At 43.4% G+C, this 23,704-nt stretch overlaps 1 protein-coding gene and 1 non-coding gene across 2 annotated transcripts in view; one reads left to right on the top strand and one right to left on the bottom strand.

The window, feature by feature from the left end:
• Nucleotides 1-1,165: 1,165 nt before the first annotated feature.
• best4 (bestrophin 4) overlaps nucleotides 1,166-23,704 on the bottom strand; it is a 29,809-nt gene continuing 7,270 nt past the window's right edge. Inside the window, exons 3-10 of the mRNA XM_060829590.1 lie at nucleotides 21,111-21,344; nucleotides 19,957-20,111; nucleotides 18,809-18,886; nucleotides 18,207-18,359; nucleotides 16,723-16,803; nucleotides 12,120-12,274; nucleotides 8,420-8,691; nucleotides 1,166-1,299 (exon numbers count right to left, since the gene is read on the bottom strand). Of these exons, the coding sequence (XP_060685573.1) occupies nucleotides 1,166-1,299; nucleotides 8,420-8,691; nucleotides 12,120-12,274; nucleotides 16,723-16,803; nucleotides 18,207-18,359; nucleotides 18,809-18,886; nucleotides 19,957-20,111; nucleotides 21,111-21,344 (1,262 nt within the window). The remainder of the gene's footprint in view (nucleotides 1,300-8,419; nucleotides 8,692-12,119; nucleotides 12,275-16,722; nucleotides 16,804-18,206; nucleotides 18,360-18,808; nucleotides 18,887-19,956; nucleotides 20,112-21,110; nucleotides 21,345-23,704) is intronic.
• On the top strand, nucleotides 1,584-1,660 carry LOC132819221 (small nucleolar RNA SNORD55/SNORD39). The gene has a single exon (XR_009645059.1). It is a non-coding gene; the product is annotated as a small nucleolar RNA SNORD55/SNORD39 (small nucleolar RNA).

Here is a 23,704-nt window from a genome sequence, read left to right as displayed (position 1 = left end):
GGATATGGAAGGATCCCTTGGGGCCTTGGAGAGAAGTAAGGGAGGAGGTGTGGGCGCAAGTTTTGCATTTCCTGCGGTTGCAGGGGAAGGTGCTGGGAGTGGAGGTTGGGTTGGTGGGGGGTGTGGACCTGACGAGGGAGTCACAGAGGGAGTGGTCTTTGCGGAACGCTGATAGGGGAGGGGAGGGAAATATATCCCTGGTGGTGGGGTCCGTTTGGAGGTGGCGGAAATGACGGTGGATGATACGTTGTATGCGGAGGTTGGTGGGGTGGTAGGTGAGAACCAGTGGGGTTCTGTCTTGGTGGCAGTTGGGGGGCGGGGCTCAAGGGCGGAGGAGCGGGAAGTGGAGGAGATATGGTGGAGGGCATCGTCAATCACGTCTGGGGGGTATCTGCAGTCCTTGAAGAAGGAGGCCATCTGGGCTCTACGGTATTGGAACTGGTCCTCCTGGGAGCAGATGCGGCGGAGACGAAGGAATTGGGAATATGGGATGGAGTTTTTACAGGGGACAGGGTGGGAGGAGGTGTAGTCCAGGTAGCTGTGGGAGTCAGTCGGTTTATAATAAATGTCTGTGTTGAGTCGGTCGCCTGAGATAGAAATGGAAAGGTCTAGGAAGGGGAGGGAGGAGTCTGAGACAGTCCAGGTGAATTTGAGGTCTGGGTGGAAGGTGTTGGTAAAGTTGATGAACTGTTCAACCTCCTCTTGGGAGCACGAGGCAGCGCCGATACAGTCATCGATGTAGCGGAGGAAAAGGTGGGGGGGTGGTGCCAGTGTAGTTGCGGAAGATGGACTGTTCCACATATCCTACAAAGAGACAGGCATAGCTGGGGCCCATGCGGGTGCCCATGGCAACTCCTTTAGTTTGGAGGAAGTGGGAGGATTGGAAAGAGAAGTTATTCAGGGTGAGGACCAGTTCAGTCAGAGTAGTCAGGTGACACTATCACCTTTCCATAAAGGAACGAGACGGGGAAAGTCAAAACGATACCCTCAACTCGCTACACCAACACTGATCAGAATGGGGAAAGTGAGGACTCCATATGCTGGAGGTAGAGTTTAGAGTGTGGTGCTAGAAACGCCCAGCAGGTCAGGCAGCACCCGAGGAGCAGGAAAATCGACGTTTCTGGCCGGTTGCCGTGATCAGCCCCTGCCCTGACCGGTATCACTCTCAATCCACACCCTCATCAAAATGCTCCTCCTCCACTAGATCAACCTTCCCACTCTGCACTTCAACAATGGCCGCGCTTCCGCCAATCAGCAACGGCGTCTGGATCACATGATCAGGAGAAGGCTGATCCGCCCCTTTGGTGTGACATCACAATGTATACGTCAGTTCCGTTGATTCACCGCCATATAAAGGCTCGGGAAGCGGCGTTCTGCCTTTTCGCCGCTGGACTCCGGCGTGTTCAGTTATGTGTGTCCTAGTGATGGTACTCGGGCTTCAAGGCCTACCCGCGTCTCACCATGTGGGGTAGGGACACAACGTGGCGGGTCCGATGTGAGTAACGCGGTGTGTGCGGGTGTGGAGGTCTGTCTGTTGGGTCCTGGTGTGGATTCTCCTTCCCCCAGCCCCCTGTGTGTGTGACCGAGTGAACATGATGATTTTTGCTGCGATTTCCTGAATTCGCCATGTGGAGATCCATCTTGGAGAGCTGACCACTCGCTTATTAGCGACTCCTGTGGCTGTGAGGCTTTAGTGTCTTATTCTAACAATTCGCCTTGTGTTTTTCAGCATCAGTGATGGTTGCCTGCTGTCCTTTAGCTGCACCTCGAGTGGCTGGATTGTGAATGTATCCTGTCCCTCACTGTATTAAAATGAGCGATCTCTGTTGGCCTCTGCCCCAGGTCAGTAAGTTAATTTTGGTAAACCGGTAACCTCAGGGGCACCTTGCTTTAGAATTTGGTTAATTTAGCTGATTGCTCCAACCACCCTTTTAATGTACATGCTGTTCACCTTGGTGACATCAATCACTTGCTGATGGTCTTCACCCCTGTTTAGTGTCTTGCTGCGTTGTCTGTCGCCTTCCAAGTCTTATTCATGTGCAGGATCACCTGGTTTGTGGGAGGGCTGAGCATTACTTAAGCTTATTCCTGCCTGAATGAGAACAATTTTGACTTTCCACTTTTTCTGGAATATTTATGGAAAAATTTAAAATCCATATTGTTACATGAAGCTGTAGCTATAGAAGTAAGAATTATGCCATATCAGTGGGCTCTGTATCATAGGTTTTTCTGAGGCTTCCTGTTAAAGGAATGAGTGCAAGGCTGGTGAAATGCTTGAATGTGGATAAAGTGCCTTGACTGCTCAGGAAGTGATAGCTGAAGAGATTGTTGAGCTGTGTGTCAGGGAGGGTTCCAGACTAGAAAATAGTACTATCTTGTCAGGTTGATCTTTAATCAGTAAGAGTTGTGGGTTTAAAAAAGCAGGAAAGTGAACTTGGTGACTATCAGACTGAGCTGAAATTGTGTTGCTGGATCAGCGCAGCATTCAAGGAGCAGGAGAATCAATGTTTTGGGCACAGGCTCATGCCCGAAATGTCGATTCTCCTGCTCTTTGGATGCTGTCTGACCTGCTGTGCTTTTCCAGTAATGCTTTAATCTCTGATCTTCAACATCTGCGGTCCTCACTTTCTCCTAGAATATCAGACTGAGCAATTTAACATGGTCAATCCACTTAACCTGCACATCCTTGCACTGTGGGAGGAAACCCACAGACCTGTGGACAATGTGCAAACTCCATGTGGTTGTCATTTGAATTGAACACCTCTCCAGCAGTGCTGCTTCAATGTACTACACTAAGTACTTAAATTTGATAGAATAGTGTAATTGGACAGTTGTAGACTTCTGCAAATGGTAATTTTGATAGTTGGGTCAATCTGCAAGATGTAAAATTGGTGATCTGTATCCTGTGAATAATGAAAATTACTTCGTCTGCTCCTTATTTCTGTAGAACCAAGTGGTTGCAAGGAGGATTTCCAGCACCCATGCCATAGTATATTTGGCATCAGTATCTGGTTGAAACTGTTTCAGATTAATATGCTTGAATTGAAGTTTCACCTTGCTGGGTATATATGCTGGCATGTGTTAAACCTGCTTAATATACGCTTTATGAAATGTGGAGTGCAAGTTGATTTCATTGTGTATCTGAGTACATCCACATCTGTATGTGGGATTAAGTTGGGGCATTGAGTAAATGTGAACTTTTGTGATGGTTTGGGCTATTCAACTAATAGTGTAGTAGACTCAACAAAATTGGGAGTGATGTGTATTGGTTTTAGAAGTGGTGATGATGTGGTTGAATACTGACTTCATTACCAAGTTTAAAAACTAAGACCGTGCTCTAACTCAACCCAGGTGCTTTAAACCTGATCTAGTATGGTCATGCTAGACCTCTCGCTACATTAACTTGTGATAGTATTCATTCCGCTTAAATTTTCATGTTCTGAAGACCTGCCAGTCCAAATCCATGGAGCATTAATCATGATCTAATTCTACCAGTTTATGGCTTTACCAACATGGATTCTGAATCTGTAGGTTGGGCCTCTAGTTTGTAACTGGCTTGCAGCCCAGTTTCAGTGAAATTGTAGTCAGTGGTACAGTCTGAGATTAGTTTGTTTCAAAAGTATTTGAATTTCCTTATTGTAATTACAGCTTGGGCAGCAGTGCCCACTATACCAGCATGGATTTTGATCTCCAATTGTAATTGATTTATTAAATTGGTTTTCCATAATTAAACTTTCAACTGGTCAAGTGTAAATATGATAAATTAGACTTCAATTAACTTTTCATTTTTATTGTGCCTTCTAGGTGTAAACATTTTGAATCAAGTGGAAGATTTGAAGTCTATATCCAGAGCATGCAATCTGAGGTGAGTAAATGTTTGTTTGCAAATAACATCTGTAAAACAACCAACCATTTCCTGATCTAATGATGAAAACATTATCCAGTTCTGCTACTGAAATGTAATGATGTTACTCCAACCTGAAGGCCTGGAAATGGTACCAAATATAAAGGAAAGCAGTTAAAACCTGCATTAGGTTAACATGGCCCAAATTGCTAACTGACTATGCTTGGTCTTTCAATCTTATGAAATGGAATTAGAACAGTAATGGCCAATTCATAGGCACACTTGGCCAAAAGCATACAATGCTTGACCATGTGATCTGAAAGTCTAGACATGAATCTACCTTGCAATGGCAGTGTTTATGTAAACAGTTCATTGATTTATGGAAAATGTATTTCAATTTGCTTTAATTGGATGATTTTGTCTTTGCAGTGCACATTTGAGGATTAAATGAGCTTGGAGCAGATCTGCATAGTGAACAAGGTTAGATTTGAAGATGTGGAAGATTTCTGCAATGTAGCTTGATTAATAAAACTCATATTTTTTAAATTCATTTGTCTGGTGTCTTGATCTGGAGATTTACAAAGCCAATATAAAGCTTTGGGCATGTGCTCTGAAGTTCCTCATGTTCTACCTAGAGGGCTTTAGGCTTTGGTGTTGTAATGAATTTAGTTAGTACTATGGATGATGAAGCATGACATTTGAAAAGCAGACTAATTTAAAATGGTTTATAAATACTTGCTAAATACTGGAATGGTGTATCTAGGTTGGAGTTCCACATCTTCCAAAAGTCATTTCTATACAGATTGAAAATATTTTGGTCCTGGCCACTGCATGCTCATACTAAGTAATGATTGTTGTAACACCTATCAGCTTATGGATAAGGAAGTGTGAAAACATACTATTACAGGAAATTAGTGCAAAAGTTGAATTGGTACAACTTTTCCCCCTTAGCAAAGGTGTCAAGAGTGTGGAGCATATTGAGACAACAGGCTGTGTTGGAAACTGGGATGCGTTGATATGATATGGACACAAGGGGATATCTTGGATGGCTTAAGGAGATGAGTGAGATGAATAGCCATGAAATGAAGCAGATAGTGCTGGTTGAGAATTTAACTAAAAGTTTTTTCTGGATTTAAAAACCTTATTCCCTAATCTTTAAATAAAAGATGCTTACATAGTTTAGTAGCTGGTTTTCACCAATACTCCTGCTCCTCATTTGTGTTTGGAGAAAGTGAGGATTCAGCTCTGATCTCCAGCATCTGCAAAAATCCTGCAGAAAAAGTGCAGCAGGTCAGGCAGCATCCAAGGAGCAGGAGAATCAACATTTTGGGCATATGCCCTTCAGGAATGAGGGTGTGCCAAGCAGGCTAACCTAAAAGGTGTAGGGGGGAGGGGTGTTGGGAATGCAATAGGTAGGTTAAGGTGAGGGTCATTGTCCAGAGGGGGTGGGGGGGGGTAGAGGTCAGGAAGAAGATTGCAAGTCAAGAAGCCAGTGCTGAGTCAAAGGGTTGGGACTGAGGTGGGGAGGAGAAATGAGCTGGAGAAATCTGCATTCATCCCTTGTAGTTAAGAGGGTTCCTAGGCAGATGAGGTGCTCTTCCTCCAGGTGTTGCCATGGTCTGGTGAATTAGATGTAGTAAATGGTATGTGGAGGTGCAGGTGAATTCCTTCCTGTATGGAAGGATCCCTTGGCAGGGGGGTGTGGTGCAAATTTTGCATTTATGGTTGGAGGGGAAGGTGCTGGGAGTGGAGGTTGGGTTGGTAGGGGTTTGGATCTGATGGAATCATGCAGGCAGTGGCCTTTCTGGAATGCTGATAGGGGAGGAGAATATAGCCTTGGAGGTGGTGGCAATGACTATCTACCATGCAACCTGTAAAAACACCATATTCCCAATTCCTTCACCTGTGCCACATTTTCCCAGAAGGACCAATTCCAATACCAAACAACCCAGATGGCCTCCTTCAAAGACTGCAATTTCCCCTCTAGATGTGGTTGACAATGCTCTCCACTTCCCACTCCTTTGCCCTTGAACCCTGCCCCTCCAATTGCCACCAGGACAGAACCCCACTAGTCCTCTCCTACCACCCCACCAACCTCCAGATGCATCATATCATTTCCACCACCTCCAAATAGACCCTGCCACTAAGGATATATTTCCCTATCGGCATTCCAGAAAGAGCACTCCCTTGTCAAGGCCCCAAAGGATCTTTCCATTTCTGTCTCAAATTCACCACTTTCACACACACACCATTTACTGCATCCGATGTGGCCTTTTCTACAGTGGGGAGACAGGCTGCCTACGTGCAGGATCTTTCGGAGGACGGCTGGGACACCTGCACCAACCAACCCAACTGCCCTCTGGCTGAACACTTCACTCCCCCCTCCCACTCTAAGGACATGCAGGTCCTTGGCTGCCACCATTGCCAGACCATGACAACACAACACCTGGAGAAAAAGTGTCTCATTTTCTGCCTAGGAACCCTCCAACCACCAGAGGGTTGAATGCAGATTTTTCCAGCTTCCTCATTTTCTTCCCCTTTTTTCCCCCCCCCACCTTATCTCAGTTCCAACCCATGGACTCGGCACTGCCTTCTTAACGTGCAATCTTCTTCCCGACCTCTCTGGCCTATCACCCTTGCCTTAACCCCCTTCCATCTATTGCATTCCCAACACCCCACCCCCATCCCCCCAGAGTCCCTCCTATCTTTTATCTTAGTCTGCTTGCCCTATCCCCCTCGTTCCTAAAGAAGGGCTTATGCCCAAAACATTGATTCTCCTGCTCCTTGGATGCTGCCTGATGTGCTGTGCTTTTCCAGCAACATATTTTGCAGCTTTCACTTGTTTTACAAGGATTAACTTGCACGTAATGCCAAAGTTAGCAGTGTAGTGGACTGTAAAGAGGGTTACCTCCGATTACAACAGATCTTGACCAGCTGAGCCAATGGGCTGACAAGTGACAGTTGGAGTTTAATTCCGATAAATGCGAGGTGTTGTATTTTGGGAAAGCGAATCTTAGTGGGTCTTAATAAGGTCCTAGGGAGTGTTGCTGAACAAAGACTTTGGAGTGCAGGTTCATAGCTCCTTGAAAGTGGAGTTGCAGGTAGATAGGATAGTGAAGAAGGCATTTGACATGCTTTATTGGTCAGCGTATTGAGTACAGGATTGGGAGTTCATGTTGCAGCTGTACAGGACATTGGTTAGGCCACTGTTGGAGTATTGCATGCACTTCTGGTCTCCTTCCTATCAAAGATGTTGTGAAACTTGGGCTCAAAATTTACAAGGATGTTCCCAGGGTTGAGGGATTTGAGCTATAGGGAGAGGCTGAACAGGCTGGGGCTGTTTTCCCTGAGCGTCAAGAGGTTTACAAAATTGGGCATGGATAGGGCAAATAGGCAAAGTCTTTTCCCTGATGTCCAGAACTAGAGAGCATCGGTTTAGGGTGAGGGGAAAGATGAGACCTACAGGGCAACTTTTTCACAGGGCAGTACAAGTATGCATTGAGCTGCCAGAGGAAGTGGAGGCTGATACAATTGCGATATTTAAGTTGGTTAAATTGCAATTTTTGGATGGGTATATGAGTAAGGAGGGTTTGGTGGGATAGATTGGGTTGAGATGTCTGGTCAGCATGGAAAGGTTGGACTGAAAGGTCTGTTTTCATGCTGTATACTTCACTATAAATTTCAAGTGAACATGCCTTTGTCATTTATCTTTTCCAACATTTTCCATTTTGTGGCAGTAGTAGAATAGGTAATGGCTGGGCTCCTGTGCCCAGACTGTCATCTTCATTTGCCTTTTTACCTTCAAACATCCCAGAGAAAGCTCTTTAGCAAGAGAGCCCCATTGGGTGGTGGGGTTTACAGAGGCAGTCCATTGGCCTGCAGAGCCTCCAGTGGCATTTTTTGTGTGTGGAGTAGTTCCCTGCTGGCCCAGTGTGGGCTGGGAAACCTGTATCAGTGGAGAAGGGAAAGTTGGAGACTCTTAAGGTTTTATGTATGGCATTTGTGTACCAGCAATGCTACACTTCACTACTTTCTATTGAATGCAAATGACAAGGATATTTGAAGTTTGGGAAGAGCCAGAATGTATTTGTTAAAGGCAACTTGATTCTGCCAAGCCAAGTTTAGATTAGATTACTTACAGTGTGGAAACAGGCCCTTCAGCCCAACAAGTCCACACCGACCCGCCAAAGCGCAACCCACCCATACCCCTACATATACCCCTTACCTAACACTACAGGCAATTTAGCATGGCCAATTCACCTGACCCGCACATCTTTGGACTGTGGGAGGAAACCGGAGCACCCGGAGGAAACCCACGCAGACACGGGGAGAACGTGCAAACTCCACACAGTCAGTCGCCTGAGTCGGGAATTGAACCCGGGTCTACAGGCGCTGTGAGGCAGCAGTGCTAACCACTGTGCCACCGTGCTGCCCACAAGTTCTTTGAAGCAATTATCAACTGAAGTATTTTATTTGAAGATGTCAATTAGACCACTTTAATTTTTATTGGGTTTTGATTGTAGTTAGAGGTCTTCCTTTTTTAAACAGTCTGAGGAACCTTCAAGGTGACAGTACCAGTACTAGAAGACTCACTGGGATTGTTTTGGTTGTCATTCCTGGAGCCCTCTTCAGATGGAGTCGCCAAATAGAGGTCATTGGACTGTAAGTTGGAAGAGCAATTGTCTGCATGCTTCCATAATAAATTTATTCCTCGATTGCTCCTCCCCAAGCTTTTGAGACTAATAGTTGGTGAGGCAGCAACATTGAGGAAGCGATTAAGCAAGGGAGTCTGTGTCTTGAATGAGTCTTGCTCGACCTGTCTGTTGAGAACCGGGCTATCAATCGCACTGAAAGATAAAGTGAAAACATACAGCATAAATTCACTACAATGTGCAGTAAAGTTATTTCAAATGTTTAATTTGGGTAGAAAGCAGCCTTTATTTCCATTCTGGTTATGATCAACCCTTGTGGTTTTGGCAACTGGGGCCAGTGCAGAATCATAATGTTTCATGCTGCAACGTGATTCATAAATTAGTCAAGAGCCCAATAATGAGAAAGAGATTGATTTTTATTTTTCAGAGCTTCTTTTGCAGTTGTAATGTATATCAGTATATGTATTTGGAAAGGCAGTGATTCGGGATAGTCAACATGGCTTTGTGTGTGGGAAATCATGTCTCACAAACTTGATTGAGTTTTTTGATGAAGTAACAAAGAAGATTGATGAGGGCAGAGCAGTAGATGTGATCTATATGGACTTCAATAAGGCGTTCGACAAGGTTCCCCATGGGAGACTGATTAGCAAGGTTAGATCTCATGGAATACAGGGAGAACTAGCTATTTGGATACAGAATTGGCTCAAAGGTGGTGGTGGAGGGTTGTTTTTCAGACTGGAGGCCTGTGACCAGTGGTGTGCACAAGGATCGGTGCTGGGCCCTCTATTTTTTGTCATTTACATAAATGATTTGGATGCGAGCTTAAGAGGTACAATTAGCAAGTTTGCAGATGACACCAAAATTGGAGGTGTAGTGGACAGCGAAGAGGATTACCTCAGATTACAATAGGATCTGCCACTGGGCTGAGAAGTGGCAGATGGAGTTTAATTCAGATAAATGTGAGGTGCTGCATTTTGGGAAAGCACATCTTAGCAGGACTTATACACTTAATCGTAAGGTCCTAGGGAGTGTTGCTGAACAAAGAGTCCTTGGAGTGCAGGTTCATAGCTCCTTGAAAGTGGTGTCGCAGGTAGATAGGATAGTGAAGAAGGCGTTTGGTATGCTTTCCTTTATTGGTCAGAGCATTGAGTATAGGAGTTGGGAGGTCATGTTGCAGCTATACAGGACATTGGTTAGGCCACTGTTGGAATATTGCATGCAATTCTGGTCTCCTTCCTATCAGAAAGATGTTGTTAAACCTGAAAGGGTTCAGAAAAGATTTACAAGGATGTTGCCAGGGTTGGAGGATCTGAACTATAGGGAGAGGCTGACCAGGCTGGGGCTGTTTTCCCTAGAGCGTCGGAGGCTGAGGGGTGACCTTATAGAGGTTTACAAAATTATGAGGGGCATGAATAGGATAAATAGGCAAAATCTTTTCCCTGGGGTTGGGGAGTCCAGAACTAGAGAGCATAGGTTTAGGGTGAGAGGGGAAAGATAATAAAGAGACCTAAGGGCAACTTTTTCACACAGAGGGTTTCATGTATGGAATGAGCTGTGGTGGAGAGGATGTGGTGGAGGCTGGTACAATTGCAACATTTAACAGGCATTTGGATGGGTATATGAATAGGAAGGGTTTGGAGGGATATGGGCAGGTGGGACTAGATTGGGTTGGGATATCTGGTCGGCATGGACTGGTTGGACCGAAGGGTCTGTTTCCATGCAGTATATCTCTATGACTCTAAATTCCTATGGAACCATTCTGGTTGCAAGGAGTGAGGCTTGTTTGATTTTGAGTAGTGGTGCATAATTCATAATAAATAAAGTTATAAAGCTAATTGGAGCTTTACAGGTGAAATCATTGCTGTGAGCTAGTTCAACCTGCACCTCTCAGAGATCCATAAATGTTCACAATGTCAACCCATTACTGAGGTCCCCGGAGTGACCACATGCTGAAATGCTCAGGAAGCAGATGGTGACAGAAACCTTGTTAGAACTGGAAAAATTTAGAGATGTTACAGGTTTGAAGTGGAAACTGAAGTGAACATGTATTTATTGGGTGGAAGCAAGAGTAATGAAATGATGAATGGAACAGTGCTGGGTGCAAAGATTTGTAAATAGGCAAGAAATGATTACATTTGTAAATTTAAAAAAAACTGTTATCCAGGAGCACTCCTTTGATCTGAAATTATTAAACTTCAGTTTGAATTCGGAAGGGTGTATTGAATCAAAAGGTGAGGTGCTGTTCCTGAAGCTTTTGTTGGGCTTCACCAGAACTGTTTCGGAGTGGTACATTGTTAGTGTCACTTTCGATTGACACCTTTGTTCATTCACAAGCTTCACTGAATTTGCATTTGCTATGCCGAATACAGAGGAGACTGAATTGTATATGCAGCTCACCATGTATCGAATAGAAAGTACAAGTAAGTCAGTGATTCTCATGGAATGAGTCCCAAGTTGGCTCAAGTGTGTGGTCAAATCTCTAGTCTATTAGGGAGTGACTCCAGAAACTAAGAATTGCATAACTCAGTTTATTACTCTCTGCTGGGTGATCAGTTTGGGCATTAATCTGCTTTCCTTACAGAAAATTCATCCCAGAACTGGTGGCTTCCTTAATAATATATCATCTGGCTGTAACTAAGTAAAGCTTGATGGACCCAAGAGGTTGTATTGAATTTCCTGCTACACCAACCTCCTAGCAGACTAGATCAGGGCCAGAAGTGAGTGACTCAAAAAAAAAGTAGGTTTTAAAACGATCCCACTTTGCTCATGGGCAAAGATGGAGCAGTGGTGCTCCTATACTGAAAAACTGGGTATTCCAGCCATTGACCTGCCCTCCAAAGCTGATTGAGAACAGTAACCTGACTGGAAAATTGGTGGTGGATTTATCAAAGTTCTGGATGTTAAAATGTTCTGGGCTTCATTTCTTGCCAGATACAGAAATTAGCCTGCAGTTAAGAATAAGGATTCTTAATGAATTTCTTGTTTGAAAGATTTATATGTAGTGTTGGGTTTGAGTATGTCAGTTTTTTTAAAATTGGTAGCACTGGTATTTGAATTAGAAAACTTGGGTATAAATATGTGGATGTAAGGGGAGATGACCCATAATTCAAATTGGCTGCTGTATTTATTGACAAAGCAAAGCTTAGTGAACTTCAAAAATTATCAAACTCTATGGATAGCCTGAGGCCAAGTAATGGTAGATATTCTCTTTCAGTACATATGACTGACCAAAAAATCTGTTGCTTATACTTTCTTATCTGAATTCCTGTGCATGCATTATACTGACATAGACATGTATCAGTGAAGTGCCTCTGGATGTCCTAATTTAGATGTGGAGAGATGCTGTCAATCAATTATACATCATAAAATGAACATAAACCTCTAGATGACATACAACAACGAAATTAAAATACTTTGATTTTAACAAACCAATAATTAAAAAGCTGTCACTTAGCCTGAGTTGATGCTGCTGTTCAGTTTGGGAGTCTGAGCTAATTAGCTTCAAACCTTGTTCATCCAATTCTCTTAATTTATAATTGCTATTACTAGTTTTCTGTCCTTAATCCCATGAATATATGGTTGTGGATAGCTCCCATGAATATATGAAATAGAATTTTACTGACCGCATGTCAAAGGTTGATCCTAAAAATGATGGTTTGTGGGTCTCGTTGGCGGTAGCAATGGTGTAAGGAGGTTGAGCTGTGGATTCATTCCAGTACTTATCTTTTTCCATGGGTGGAAGATTCTGATACATGTCATCCACAGAGAGAAAGGAAACCTACATGGAGACACCGTTTTGTATGCACAATGTTGTGTATGTGCATTCAAATATGTGATTTTATACTCAACGTAAAGACAATCAACACAGAATATTTCTTTGTAAAGTCACCATCAGACAGTTTTAATATAGATCTAGTTGCAGAGCTCTAAAAACTTGATTTCAAATAAACCTGTTGAACTATAACCTAGTTTCATGTCCATCCCAGTACAACACCAGCACCTCCACTTCATAACATAAAATGCTCCTTCAATTTCTTGATAAACATGTCTGTTACACTAACAACAGAAGAGCCCCTTCTGTTTTATTCTGAACATGTGTAACCATTATACCATTCTGCAGCACTGAATTGTGGTTGTTTTGTGCTGAGTGCTAAAATATAATGTATAACTCTGCTGCCTGCAATCTATTTTCCTTTAAAAAGATAACAATGCTGCGTAGAAGCCATTTTGTGAAGAACTGTGTCATAAACAAGACAAATTCATACATTATGATGTGTTGGACTGGGGTGGCCAAAATTACACACAGAGGTTTATTTGGAAGCACTAGCTTTCTGAGCGCTGATCCTTCATCAGGTGGTTGTCAAGTAGCACCATAAGACACAGAATTTATAGCAAACAATACAGTGTCATGCAAGTAACATGTTATGTTTAACAAACCTTGATTGTGGTTAAGTCTTTAATCTCTTAGAATGGGTTCTGAAGAATAGGTGGGTTCTAACCCATTCTAAAATGTGAAAGACTGAACAACAATCAAGGTTTGTTAAATATAACATGTTACTTGCATGACACTAATCTTTTCCTATAAATTCTGTCTTATGGTCCTGCTACCTGATGAAGGAGCTGCACTCTAAAAGCTAGTGCTTCCAAATAAACCTGTTGGACTATGACCTGGTGTTGTAATTTATACTTTTTTATTATTATTAGGTAGCAATACAACATCAAATCACTGATTCTTGCCTGTTTGTTTTCTATCAGATCTCTATTTGATCTTCTTTACTTCAGTAAGCCTTGACTGTAATAAACTGCTAATACAACAATCTTGTCTTCCAGGTAATTGTAACATGTGAGCTGCTAGCATTTTAATTCAAACTGTAAACAGTACTATATCCACTGCACAACCACCTTTTCGCTTAGGTGAATTGAGAGACAAAAAACTGGCACTCTAAATTAAACTGCTGATTAAATTAAAACAATAAAATAAAATTAAACTAAGGAAAGTATCCTCTGTAATTTTAAGCATTTTTGACTGATTTTATTGAATGGATCTGTGACCTTAGTTAAGACATTCTTCTTGGCATGTCTCAATTGCTCTGTTGGATCTCCATGTTGGTATGTTGATATCTCTGGTATCATTGGGTGGCACGATGGCTCAGTGGTTAGCATGCTGTCACAGTACCAGGGACCCAGGTTTGATTCCACCTTCGGGTAGCTATCTGTGCAGAATTTGTTTGTTCTCCCCATGTCTGCATGGGTTTCCTCTGGGTGCTCTGGTTTCGTCCCACAGAGCAAAGATGTGCAGGTTAGGTGGATTGCTATATTAAATTGCCCCATAGCCTGTACTCCCCTGGACACTAAGTGGATTAGCCTTTGCAAATGCGTGGTTACAGAAATAACATATGAAGGTGTGTCTGAATCGAATCAGGCCCTGCCTGGTAATTGCTCCCAGGTTAATGTTCAGCTGCTGACGTGTGATTGGTGTCATCGAACCTAACTAGAGCTGTGGTTAAGTTGGCTACGCCGCCGCTGAAAGAGTTCCAACTAGTCACCTCCTACTTCTCGCCCTTTAATAGCTTCCTATTGTCTTTGGCTTTGATTACAATAAATATGTTGCTTTATGCCCCAGCCAATTCCCATATGATCTGGTATACCATCTTGGAGCCATTATAATTTGTTGCTTTTTGTGACCATCCCTCCACACCCCACCCTTTTCATTCTATCCATTCATGTTTATATATCTCTCTCTCATGTAGCTCATCTTTGTGGCTTCATCAATTCTCCAGTGCTTCTCATCATTTTCTCATTTTTGCCTAATATTCAGTAGCCTAAGCAAAGAACATGGAGGATGTTGATTGCTTCGTGTACCTAGGAAGCAGTGTCTCCTGGGTTCGGGACACCACCCACGCCCTCCACCTCCTCCAGGATTTTCGCTTCCCCGGTCCCCAACGCCTTATTTTCACGATGGACATCCAGTCCCTGTACACCTCCATCCCCCATCACGAAGGACTCAAAGCCCTCCGCTTCTTCCTTTCTCGCCGCACCAACCAGTACCCTTCCACTGACACCCTCCTTCGACTGACTGAACTGGTCCTCACCCTGAATAACTTCTCTTTTCAATCCTCCCACTTCCTCCAAACTAAAGGAGTTGCCATGGGCACCCGCATGGGCCCCAGCTATGCCTGTCTCTTAGTAGGATATGTGGAACAGTCCATCTTCCGCAACTACACTGGCACCACCCCCCACCTTTTCCTCCGCTACATCGATGACTGTATCGGCGCTGCCTCGTGCTCCCACGAGGAGGTTGAACAGTTCATCAACTTTACTAACACCTTCCATCCCGACCTCAAATTCACCTGGACTGTCTCAGACTCCTCCCTCCCCTTCCTAGACCTTTCCATTTCTATCTCAGGCGACCGACTCAACACAGATATCTACTATAAACCGACTGACTCCCACAGCTATCTGGACTACACCTCCTCCCGCCCTGCCCCCTGTAAAAACTCCATCCCATATTCCCAATTCCTTCGTCTCCGCCGCATCTGCTCCGAGGAGGACCAGTTCCAACACCGCACAGCCCAGATGGCCTCCTTCTTCAAGGACCGCAGATTCCCCCCAAATGTGATCGATGATGCCCTCCACCGCATCTCCTCCACTTCCCGCTCCTCCAACCACTACCAAGACAGAACCCCACTGGTTCTCACCTACCACCCCACCAACCTCCGTATACAACGTATCATCCGCCGTCATTTCCGCCACCTCCAAACGGACCCCACCACCAGGGATATATTTCCCTCCCCTCCCCTATCAGCGTTCCGCAAAGACCACTCCCTTCGTGACTCCCTCGTCAGGTCCACACCCCCCACCAACCCAACCTCCACTCCCGGCACCTTCCCCTGCAACCGCAGGAAATGTAAAACTTGCGCCCACACCTCCTCCCTCACTTCCCTCCAAGGCCCCAAGGGATCCTTCCATATCCGCCACAAGTTCACCTGTACCTCCACACACATCATCTATTGCATCCGTTGCACCTGATGTGGCCTCCTCTACATTGGGGAGACGGGCCGCCTACTTGCGGAACGCTTCAGAGAACACCTCAGGGACGCCTGGACCAACCAACCCAACCACCCCGTGGCTCAACACTTTAACTCTCCCTCCCACTCCACCGAGGACATGCAGGTCCTTGGATTCCTCCACCGGCAAAACATAACAACACGACGGTTGGAGGAAGAGCGCCTCATCTTCCGCCTGGGAACCCTCCAACCACAAGGGATGAACTCAGATTTCTCCAGTTTCCTCATTTCCCCATCCCCCACCTTGTCTCAGTTGGTTCCCTCAACTCAGCACCGCCCTCCTAACTGCAATCTTCTTCCTAACCTCTCCGCCCCCACCCTCACCTTGACCTCCTTCCACCTATCACATCTCCATCGCCCCTCCCCCAAGTCCCTCCTCCCTACCTTTTATCTTAGCCTGCCTGGCACCCTCTCCTCATTCCTGATGAAGGGCTTATGCCCGAAATGTCGAATTTCCTATTCCTTGGATGCTGCCTGCCCTGCTGTGCTTTAACCAGCAACACATTTTCAACTGTGATCTCCAGCATCTGCAGACCTCATTTTTTACACAAAGTGATGTAGAGGTTGACATCCAAACAAGAATTGGTAAAGCAGCATGTCTTCCAGGAACTCCACATAGTGACGTAATCCAAAACCATCAACATGGCCATGAAACTGTATCTCTCCACATCCATCCCAGTACCAACTGCAATCTATACCAGTGAGATGTGGAAGAGAACAGCAAAGGTGTCGTGCAAGTTGGGTCTTCCACACACTGTTGCCTAATAAGATCCTGGGCAGCACTTGAGAGGCAAATGAAGAAGTGGTCAACAGGAATGGGCAGAGGCACCTTCAGAACATTGACAGATTTGATTGAGTATGTGTACGTCCGGGAGTCAGAATACATGTCCTGCCTTAATGATAGTTGAATGGACACCACCAGGTGGGAAAAGGTGGACCCAGCCAAAGACTACAGTAAATTGAGGGAGACCTCCAAAATGCAGGTCACTACATGGCCGGGAGTGAAAGGGATTGCAATGGATCAGGGCTGGTGACAAAATCTTGTTGACCATTGTCCCACGTGGGACTAGAGGAGCTAAGTCCAAGTAAGTTACAAAGAAATCACTTGCCTTATTTGCAATACAGTAGTTAATGGTTCAACATCATTATGTTAATGTACCTGAAGATTGCGGTCAATCAGCTTGTTTGTTTCAAAATCATCATCATCCTCTCCAAATGGATTAATGATCTGTTCAGCTACCTGGCTGAGAGAAAAGGGATATGAAATCATCTTCATTGCTTTGCTAATTTAACCTTTGTTCTGTTTTTACCAATTGCCTATCTCCCTGTGAGTGCTGACGTACTGTAGTACAAAACTAATAGTTACATGCTGTTGCAGCAAAGTGCAGGTCATTCTGCTAAATGTAACGCAATTGACAAATAGGGGATGCTGTTTCTAAAGAGCAAACTTTTCAAATGTGTCAGCCATAATGCGATTGCATTGCTAATACTTGTGCTATTTTTCCTGTGCAATTTTTATATAGTGTGGGGTTGCACAAGAACACACTTGTGCTAGAGAAGAACTACCTGTATGTTAAATTGCTTTGTAGTTGGGCTTAAATCTGAGCAAAATTAAGAGTGAGGTTAGGGAAGGTGACTGCAAACAGAGAATGGCTTTAAGAAAGCACTTAAAGGTGACAAGAAATATTGAAGGACCAAGTGACTTAGAGGGAGTTCCAGAATGTGTGACAAAATGGCTGATGTCTTTCCCCTACTGTTGAGAAAGACATGCATTTACACAGTGCATTGCATAATCTCAGATGCCTGAAAAGTATATCATAGCTAATGAAGTATTTCTGAAATGTAGTCACTGTATAATGTGAAGCAAAGAGAGGGGATATGCATGGTTGTTCAATGAGGAAAGGTGGAAGAAATTGCAGAGGCAGACAAAAGCCAAGCCTGTGGAGAGATTTGAAGTTTTGAGGATTTTAAAATTGATGCACCAAGACAAGACTAACAAATAGATACTGTCAAGGATTCATTTCAGAATCAGTTGAATATTTAACAGCATTGAGTCCAGGTAGATGAGTTGGAATTATTTAAAGTGGAATTCAGAAGGTCTTGCAAGACCTGCAGGTTAAATGTAGGAGAGAAATTTTGGACCTAAGAGGAAGTCAGGAAATTACATTCATGATGGAAATTAACAAATGCATGAATTAGGTTAGCAAGCTGGAAATGTAATAAAATTGAGGACTTTGAGGTGAAATTTGAAAGTTGTGCTGATGGCTTGGATGTAGGGACACAGAGCTTTGCATACAAATTCAATCTCAACCAGAGTCTCCGGTGGGAGCAAAGCTGGTGGCTTCAGCCTCACCCAGTGGTGAACTGCTAGATTCAACTTTATGCTGGATAGACTATCTTTCTGCATAGTCAGTCAGACTTTGGGAAAGATAGTTAAAGGCAATCGGAAGGGATTGTTGACATTTATAAACACACTTGTCCCAGTCGTGTAACTAATATTTCTAATGGAGCAACATATGAATAACAGTAGGAGGGTCCAAGAATGCAACTCTGCACCATATTTGTGCATGTAAAAATACCATCCAGATTCTGTATGATTTGGCCCATTAAACACAATGTATTCAATTGAGAGAAAGTCCTGACCTTAAGCCAACCCGCATAGAAGAAGAATTGCAGTAGAGTGAAGATAGGAATATAAAAGTCTATGTTATCTTCTTCATAACCTGGCCTTGGTTCAAGAAACTGGCGTCCAATCAGACAGAAGGCAAAGAAGGAGTAGACTGCAATAGTAACCACCTGTGGAGAGGTAAGACAGAAGCAGCAGTTATCAATCATGGAATGTAGACTGTGTAAATACTTCTGAAAGGATATTTCCTGTTCCATTTCCGTGTCAAATGCCTACATTCAGGGAATATTTGGAGGTGAATGTTTAATCTGGTGCAAGTCAAATGGTACAGCATGGAATGAAAATAGACTGAAAGCTCCAATCTGCTTCATCAAATTCAGAATGTTCTGACACACAGACCCACCCAACAAGAGTGTGTTGCTCTGGAAATCCAGCAAATTGGACCAGCACAGTCTCAGTTTTTCTGCTTAACCTTGAATTCTCGGGCTAATCCTAGTATTGAGACTGCTGGTCCAGCTGAGATCAAAGACTGAAGGGGGCATCTTCATTATGTGGATAGATAAAGGTAATCTTTTCGAGAGTTAATGGATCAGGAATTGGAGTTCAATGAAATTCTGACCTGAGTGTACACTAAGGGGATACTGATCCAGTCATAGTGAAATAACAGGCTGCATTTTGCCCGGTGTCGGTTCAATTCCTGCAAATGAGAAAGGGAAATATTTTTGTTAACTGATATATACAATATAAATAATAATGTGGGCCATTAGAGTTTGTGAGGCAGCTTGAAATTCATTTGTTTCGTGCTACAATATCTGTGCAGTGACATTTATGATCTAGCACTTTAAGTTAAAAATCACGCAACACCAGGTTATAGTCCAACAGGTTTAATTGGAAGCATTAACTTTTGGACCGCTGCTCCTTCAGATGGTTGTGCAGCATTCCAAAAGCTAGTACTTCCAATTAAACCTGTTGGACTATAACCTGGTGTTGTGTGATTTTATTTTAACATTGTACACTCCAGTCCAACACTAGCAGCTCCAATCATGACTAGCGCTTTAACACATCCTTGCCAGTAATGCAGTCCTGCCACTCCGTGGCTGTGCAGAGAACAGCTGACCTTACCTACCCATGTGGGCTCAGCTCATTCAGATAGCTTTAGTTTCCTGGCACAATGCTCATGAGTTGCGGGATGGGGGTTGGGAGACACAAGCCAGCATTTCAGCATTAATTGCAAGTCCCATTGAGCGCCAGTGGTTTCCTTAAGGAAGAAAGAGGAACAGCAGCACAAGGCAAATCGGTACAGAAATGCATGACTAGATTGCTGCTTTAAAATTCTACTGCCACATTAAAGAATAACATATTACATCACAAAAGGATTATAGGGAAGATTTTAAAGAATATTTTTGTGGATGCTTTCAGTATTGCTTGTAATTTGTCAGTATAAAAGCATTAAAAATGTGAGCAAGAGTAGGCCATCTAGCCCCCTGAACCTGCTCCAGTATTCAATAAGATCATAGCTGATCTTCTCTTGCAATACACTGCACTGGTTAGTTGAAGTCTATTGAGCCTGTTAAGCAGGCAAAAGGCTTTCATACCTGGTTAATTAAAGTATTGGTTACCTAAAACCCTTCATGTCCCATTGCAGTAAGAGTTCCAAAGAAGAATTCTGTATTATATATGCTACTGCATTAGAACCATTTGCACTTTACTACTGATCTGCCCACTCTTTTATAGTTTCTCACTGAGGGACTAAGGGATCAGGCTTACATCCATCAACAGTCTTAAAGCGACATCATCTCGGATTCTGCCCTCTCTCCTTGCCTGGGCTGCCAGGTTTGTAAACCACACACATGGAATCCAGTACTTGTTAAAATCAGAATAGAGGCTTTCAAATTTCTTCAGTTCTTCATTGGTCATAAAACCTGCAGACAGAACCCGCAAACAGACATAATGATTGATTAGTTGAAGTCATAGAGTCGATTTGCTATTTCCTGCGTTTGGGAGCGTTGGATCATCTTGTACAATAAATGCAGGAAGATCAACAGGAGGGAGCTCAAACCCATAAAAGAATCTGCAGAATTTTCCACCCATTTCCAATTAGTCGATATTGAACGAACACCTCACAGTTGTCTTGCAGTACTCAGTGTCCCTCAGATGCTACAGCAACTGAGATATATTTGCATCCTGTCTCTGGCACAACTGCTTTCTAATATCCTTTTTGTCCAAATAACAAAACAATGTAATATGACCATCTATTACATGACTTCTGTTTTTGGGCATGTTTAAGCTTTCCTGCATCCTTGTTCATATTTTCAGTGAAAGTACCTCTTCAGATAAACTAATACCTTTGTACTATTGCTCTCCAATACTTTACAGTAAAATATTTTTATTACATTCTTGTGGAGCTTGAAAAGACCAACAAAATGTTTGAGAATAGGTGGAGGGGATACTCTACAATATTATGGCTGCAGCTCATATTTGGTTTCTCATTTACTGAACTATGATTATTTCTGTGTGAGAGAGGTTATCTCAGTGGCTCAGTGATGGTTGATATCTGGTCAATGCTAAACTAGTTCCTCAGTGCAGACTTAGGGACACAACAGTTAGCATGGGAGAGGGATTCAGCCAAGTGAATGCTCCTGAAAGTTATCCAGCTGTCTGCACATCAGCATCTTGAAGGTGGACACAGATGCTTCAGCTGTGATGCCCCCTGTGCATGAATGTCTTGCTGACTGTGATGCTGATGGTTGCACAAGTCTATTAACCAGATGGAACTTTGAACCCTCAGCTGTCGAGCCATACAGTTGTACCAATGTCACTAATGCAGTCAAGGAAGTATGCTTTGTCCTGACATTCTGTCCTGGTGTATCCTCTGATAAAATATTTGCATGTGTGTCGATCGATAACATGGGTCACATTACCTGCTTCAACCACATGTTCTAACGAAGGGAATCTCTTTCGGACCCTTGTGCTGATGGAGCGGAGAATGAGCACTGCAGAGAGATTGGCGTATCGAATCAGCGTTCTCCTCAGCATCCGGCCCCTTTCATCGACACCATGAACATTACTGGACACCACACACATCAGCTGATCCGGTAATGGGATATTAGTATATTGGTTCCACCAGCGGTTAACAATCAGCGTTACATAAAAACCTACCGGGGAAGGTTAAGAGTCACAGGGTATCATTAGTGCACATGCAGAATCAAACTGTGAGGGTGATGCAATGACACATTGGTCAGGCACTATTACGCTTCAGTTGTTTACAGTGGATGCAATTATTTGTCTGACTGACATCACACTATTCGTCAATTAGTATTCCAATAAACTACACGGATATGGTGCAAATTGCCATGAATTTGTTATTTTACTCTTGTTTTTCCCTCTTCATTTTCTTGCATAGTATTCAAGTTTTTACAGTTCAGATAGGGGTATGTTCAAATTGTTCTATGCCTGTAACCCTAAGAGCAGCCATATATTAAAAGGTGATCCCTGTAGGTGGGAATCTCCATCTCGCTCTCGCTCTCCCTCTCCCTTCCATTTTCCCTGAAGCTGCTGATTTCCACATGGCACATGGCTCCTGTCAGGAGTTTGGACCTTTAATGTACTTTTGCATTTTTCCTCCCTTCTATGCTATTTTTTAACCAAAAGATTAGCTAGAAAAATCTCAAATGAGCTGCAATTGAATTGTTCTTCCAATGGATAGATAATAAAATGATAAGATAAAGGAGCAGAATTAGGCCATTTGGCCCATCGAGTCTGTTTCGCCATTCAATCATAGCTGGTATGATTCTCAACCCCATTGTCCTGCCTTCTCCCCAGATCTTTGATCCCCTTGCTAACCAAGAACCTATCTATCTATACATACAATGACTTGGCCTCCCTACACAGCCTTCTGCAGCAATGAGTTCCACAGGTTCACTTCCTCTGGCTGAAGATATTCTTCCTCAATCATGCATTCTGAGAAACAACTGAATTGATTAGTGGCTGGACTTACTGAACACCAATCAATTAATTGGCAAATAATGTCCAGTCTTCACAAGTTATCTCTGTTTTTATTAATTCAATGGGATGTGGGCATCGTTGGCTATGCCTGATGTTTGATTGCCCATGTCACCTGGGCATATTCCATGTTTAGACATGTCCATTTTTGGCAGGAAGGATTCTTCAGATTTCATGGATTTTTTTTTTCCCAAGTAACAATGCAGATCACGGAAAGTGCCTTCCATCATAGGGATTAAGTAAAGGTACACAATACTTTTTCCGAAAAGCTCCAAAATCCGAGGCTTTTTTTGTAAAGTATTTTTCTGTATAACAAGGTTGTTTGGCGTGCAAACATGTGACCTAATTCCACACCCACTTGACCCACGGCACAGCACTGGGAGGCATCAATTGTGTCACAGCGCTTGTACTAGTCACACGTGGGTCTGGAATAATTTTTTTGATTTCAAAATCTGAAAAACAACTGGTCCCAAGGATTTTGGTTAAAGTATTGTGTAACTGTAGTTGTTTTCTCCTTGTCAAATCAGAAAAGTTCTGTAGGTGAAGCAATAGGCTAACTAGTCTGATGCTTATTTTCAGCATTTTCCAGTGCCTCCTTAGTGCTTTATTCTGACAAATGGGGCATGATTTAAGCCAAATCTTTTACACGTGGGGCAAGGATGTTAGATGGCAATTATGTGCTACCTAAACCAGCAAGATAACTCACTGGGTTTCTCACCGGTCAGCTCATTATCAGCTGGCAGGTAAGTGAGATGAGCATCTCACTTTATCACAGGCCTTGACATTGGTGACCTGGATCACAAGAAACTGCCAGTTAATCAAAGACAGTTCTTTGGGAAATCCAGTGGTGAGTCCTTTATCTGCAAGAGGCAGGTGGGGGACTTGCTGGAAGAGAGATCAGGCAGGACGTTTATAATGGTTAGCTTTCAGAGGTGCCTACTTCGCTGTTATCCGTGCTCCTGATTGGCTCAGATTTGGCAATTATAATAGAGTGTCCCTAGCTCAGCAGGCAGATTGCCATGACCTCCTATTGCAAAAACTACACAATTTTCTCACCTACTGGGGATGCAGGTGATTGAAGAGATGGCACGTTCTGAAAGGATCCACAAATGGGAGGAGGGAATGGTACTAAGACCCCAGCAATTCACCATATGTGTTAATGATTTAGATGAGGGAACTCAATGTAATATCTCAATATTTACAGGTGACACAAAGCTTAGTGTAAGGGTGTACTGTGAGGAGGATGCAGAGATTTGGACAGGCTAAATGAGTGGGCAAATGCATGGCATCTATAATGTGTGAAATGTAAATAAATGTGAGGTATTCCACTTTGGTAGTAAAAATAGGAACACCGATTATTATTTGCATGGGTGTAAATTGAGAGAGGGGAATGTTCAATGAATCCTGGGTGTCCTTGTGCACCAGTCGCTGAAAGTAAATGTGCAGGTGAAGTAGGCACTGAGGAAGGCAATCTGTATATTGGCCTTCATAGCGAGAGGGTTTATGTACTGAA

Source organism: Hemiscyllium ocellatum, chromosome 9 (genome assembly GCF_020745735.1).
Source record: "Hemiscyllium ocellatum isolate sHemOce1 chromosome 9, sHemOce1.pat.X.cur, whole genome shotgun sequence".
NCBI lineage: Eukaryota > Metazoa > Chordata > Chondrichthyes > Orectolobiformes > Hemiscylliidae > Hemiscyllium > Hemiscyllium ocellatum.
This window is presented reverse-complemented; position numbering and strand designations above follow the sequence as displayed.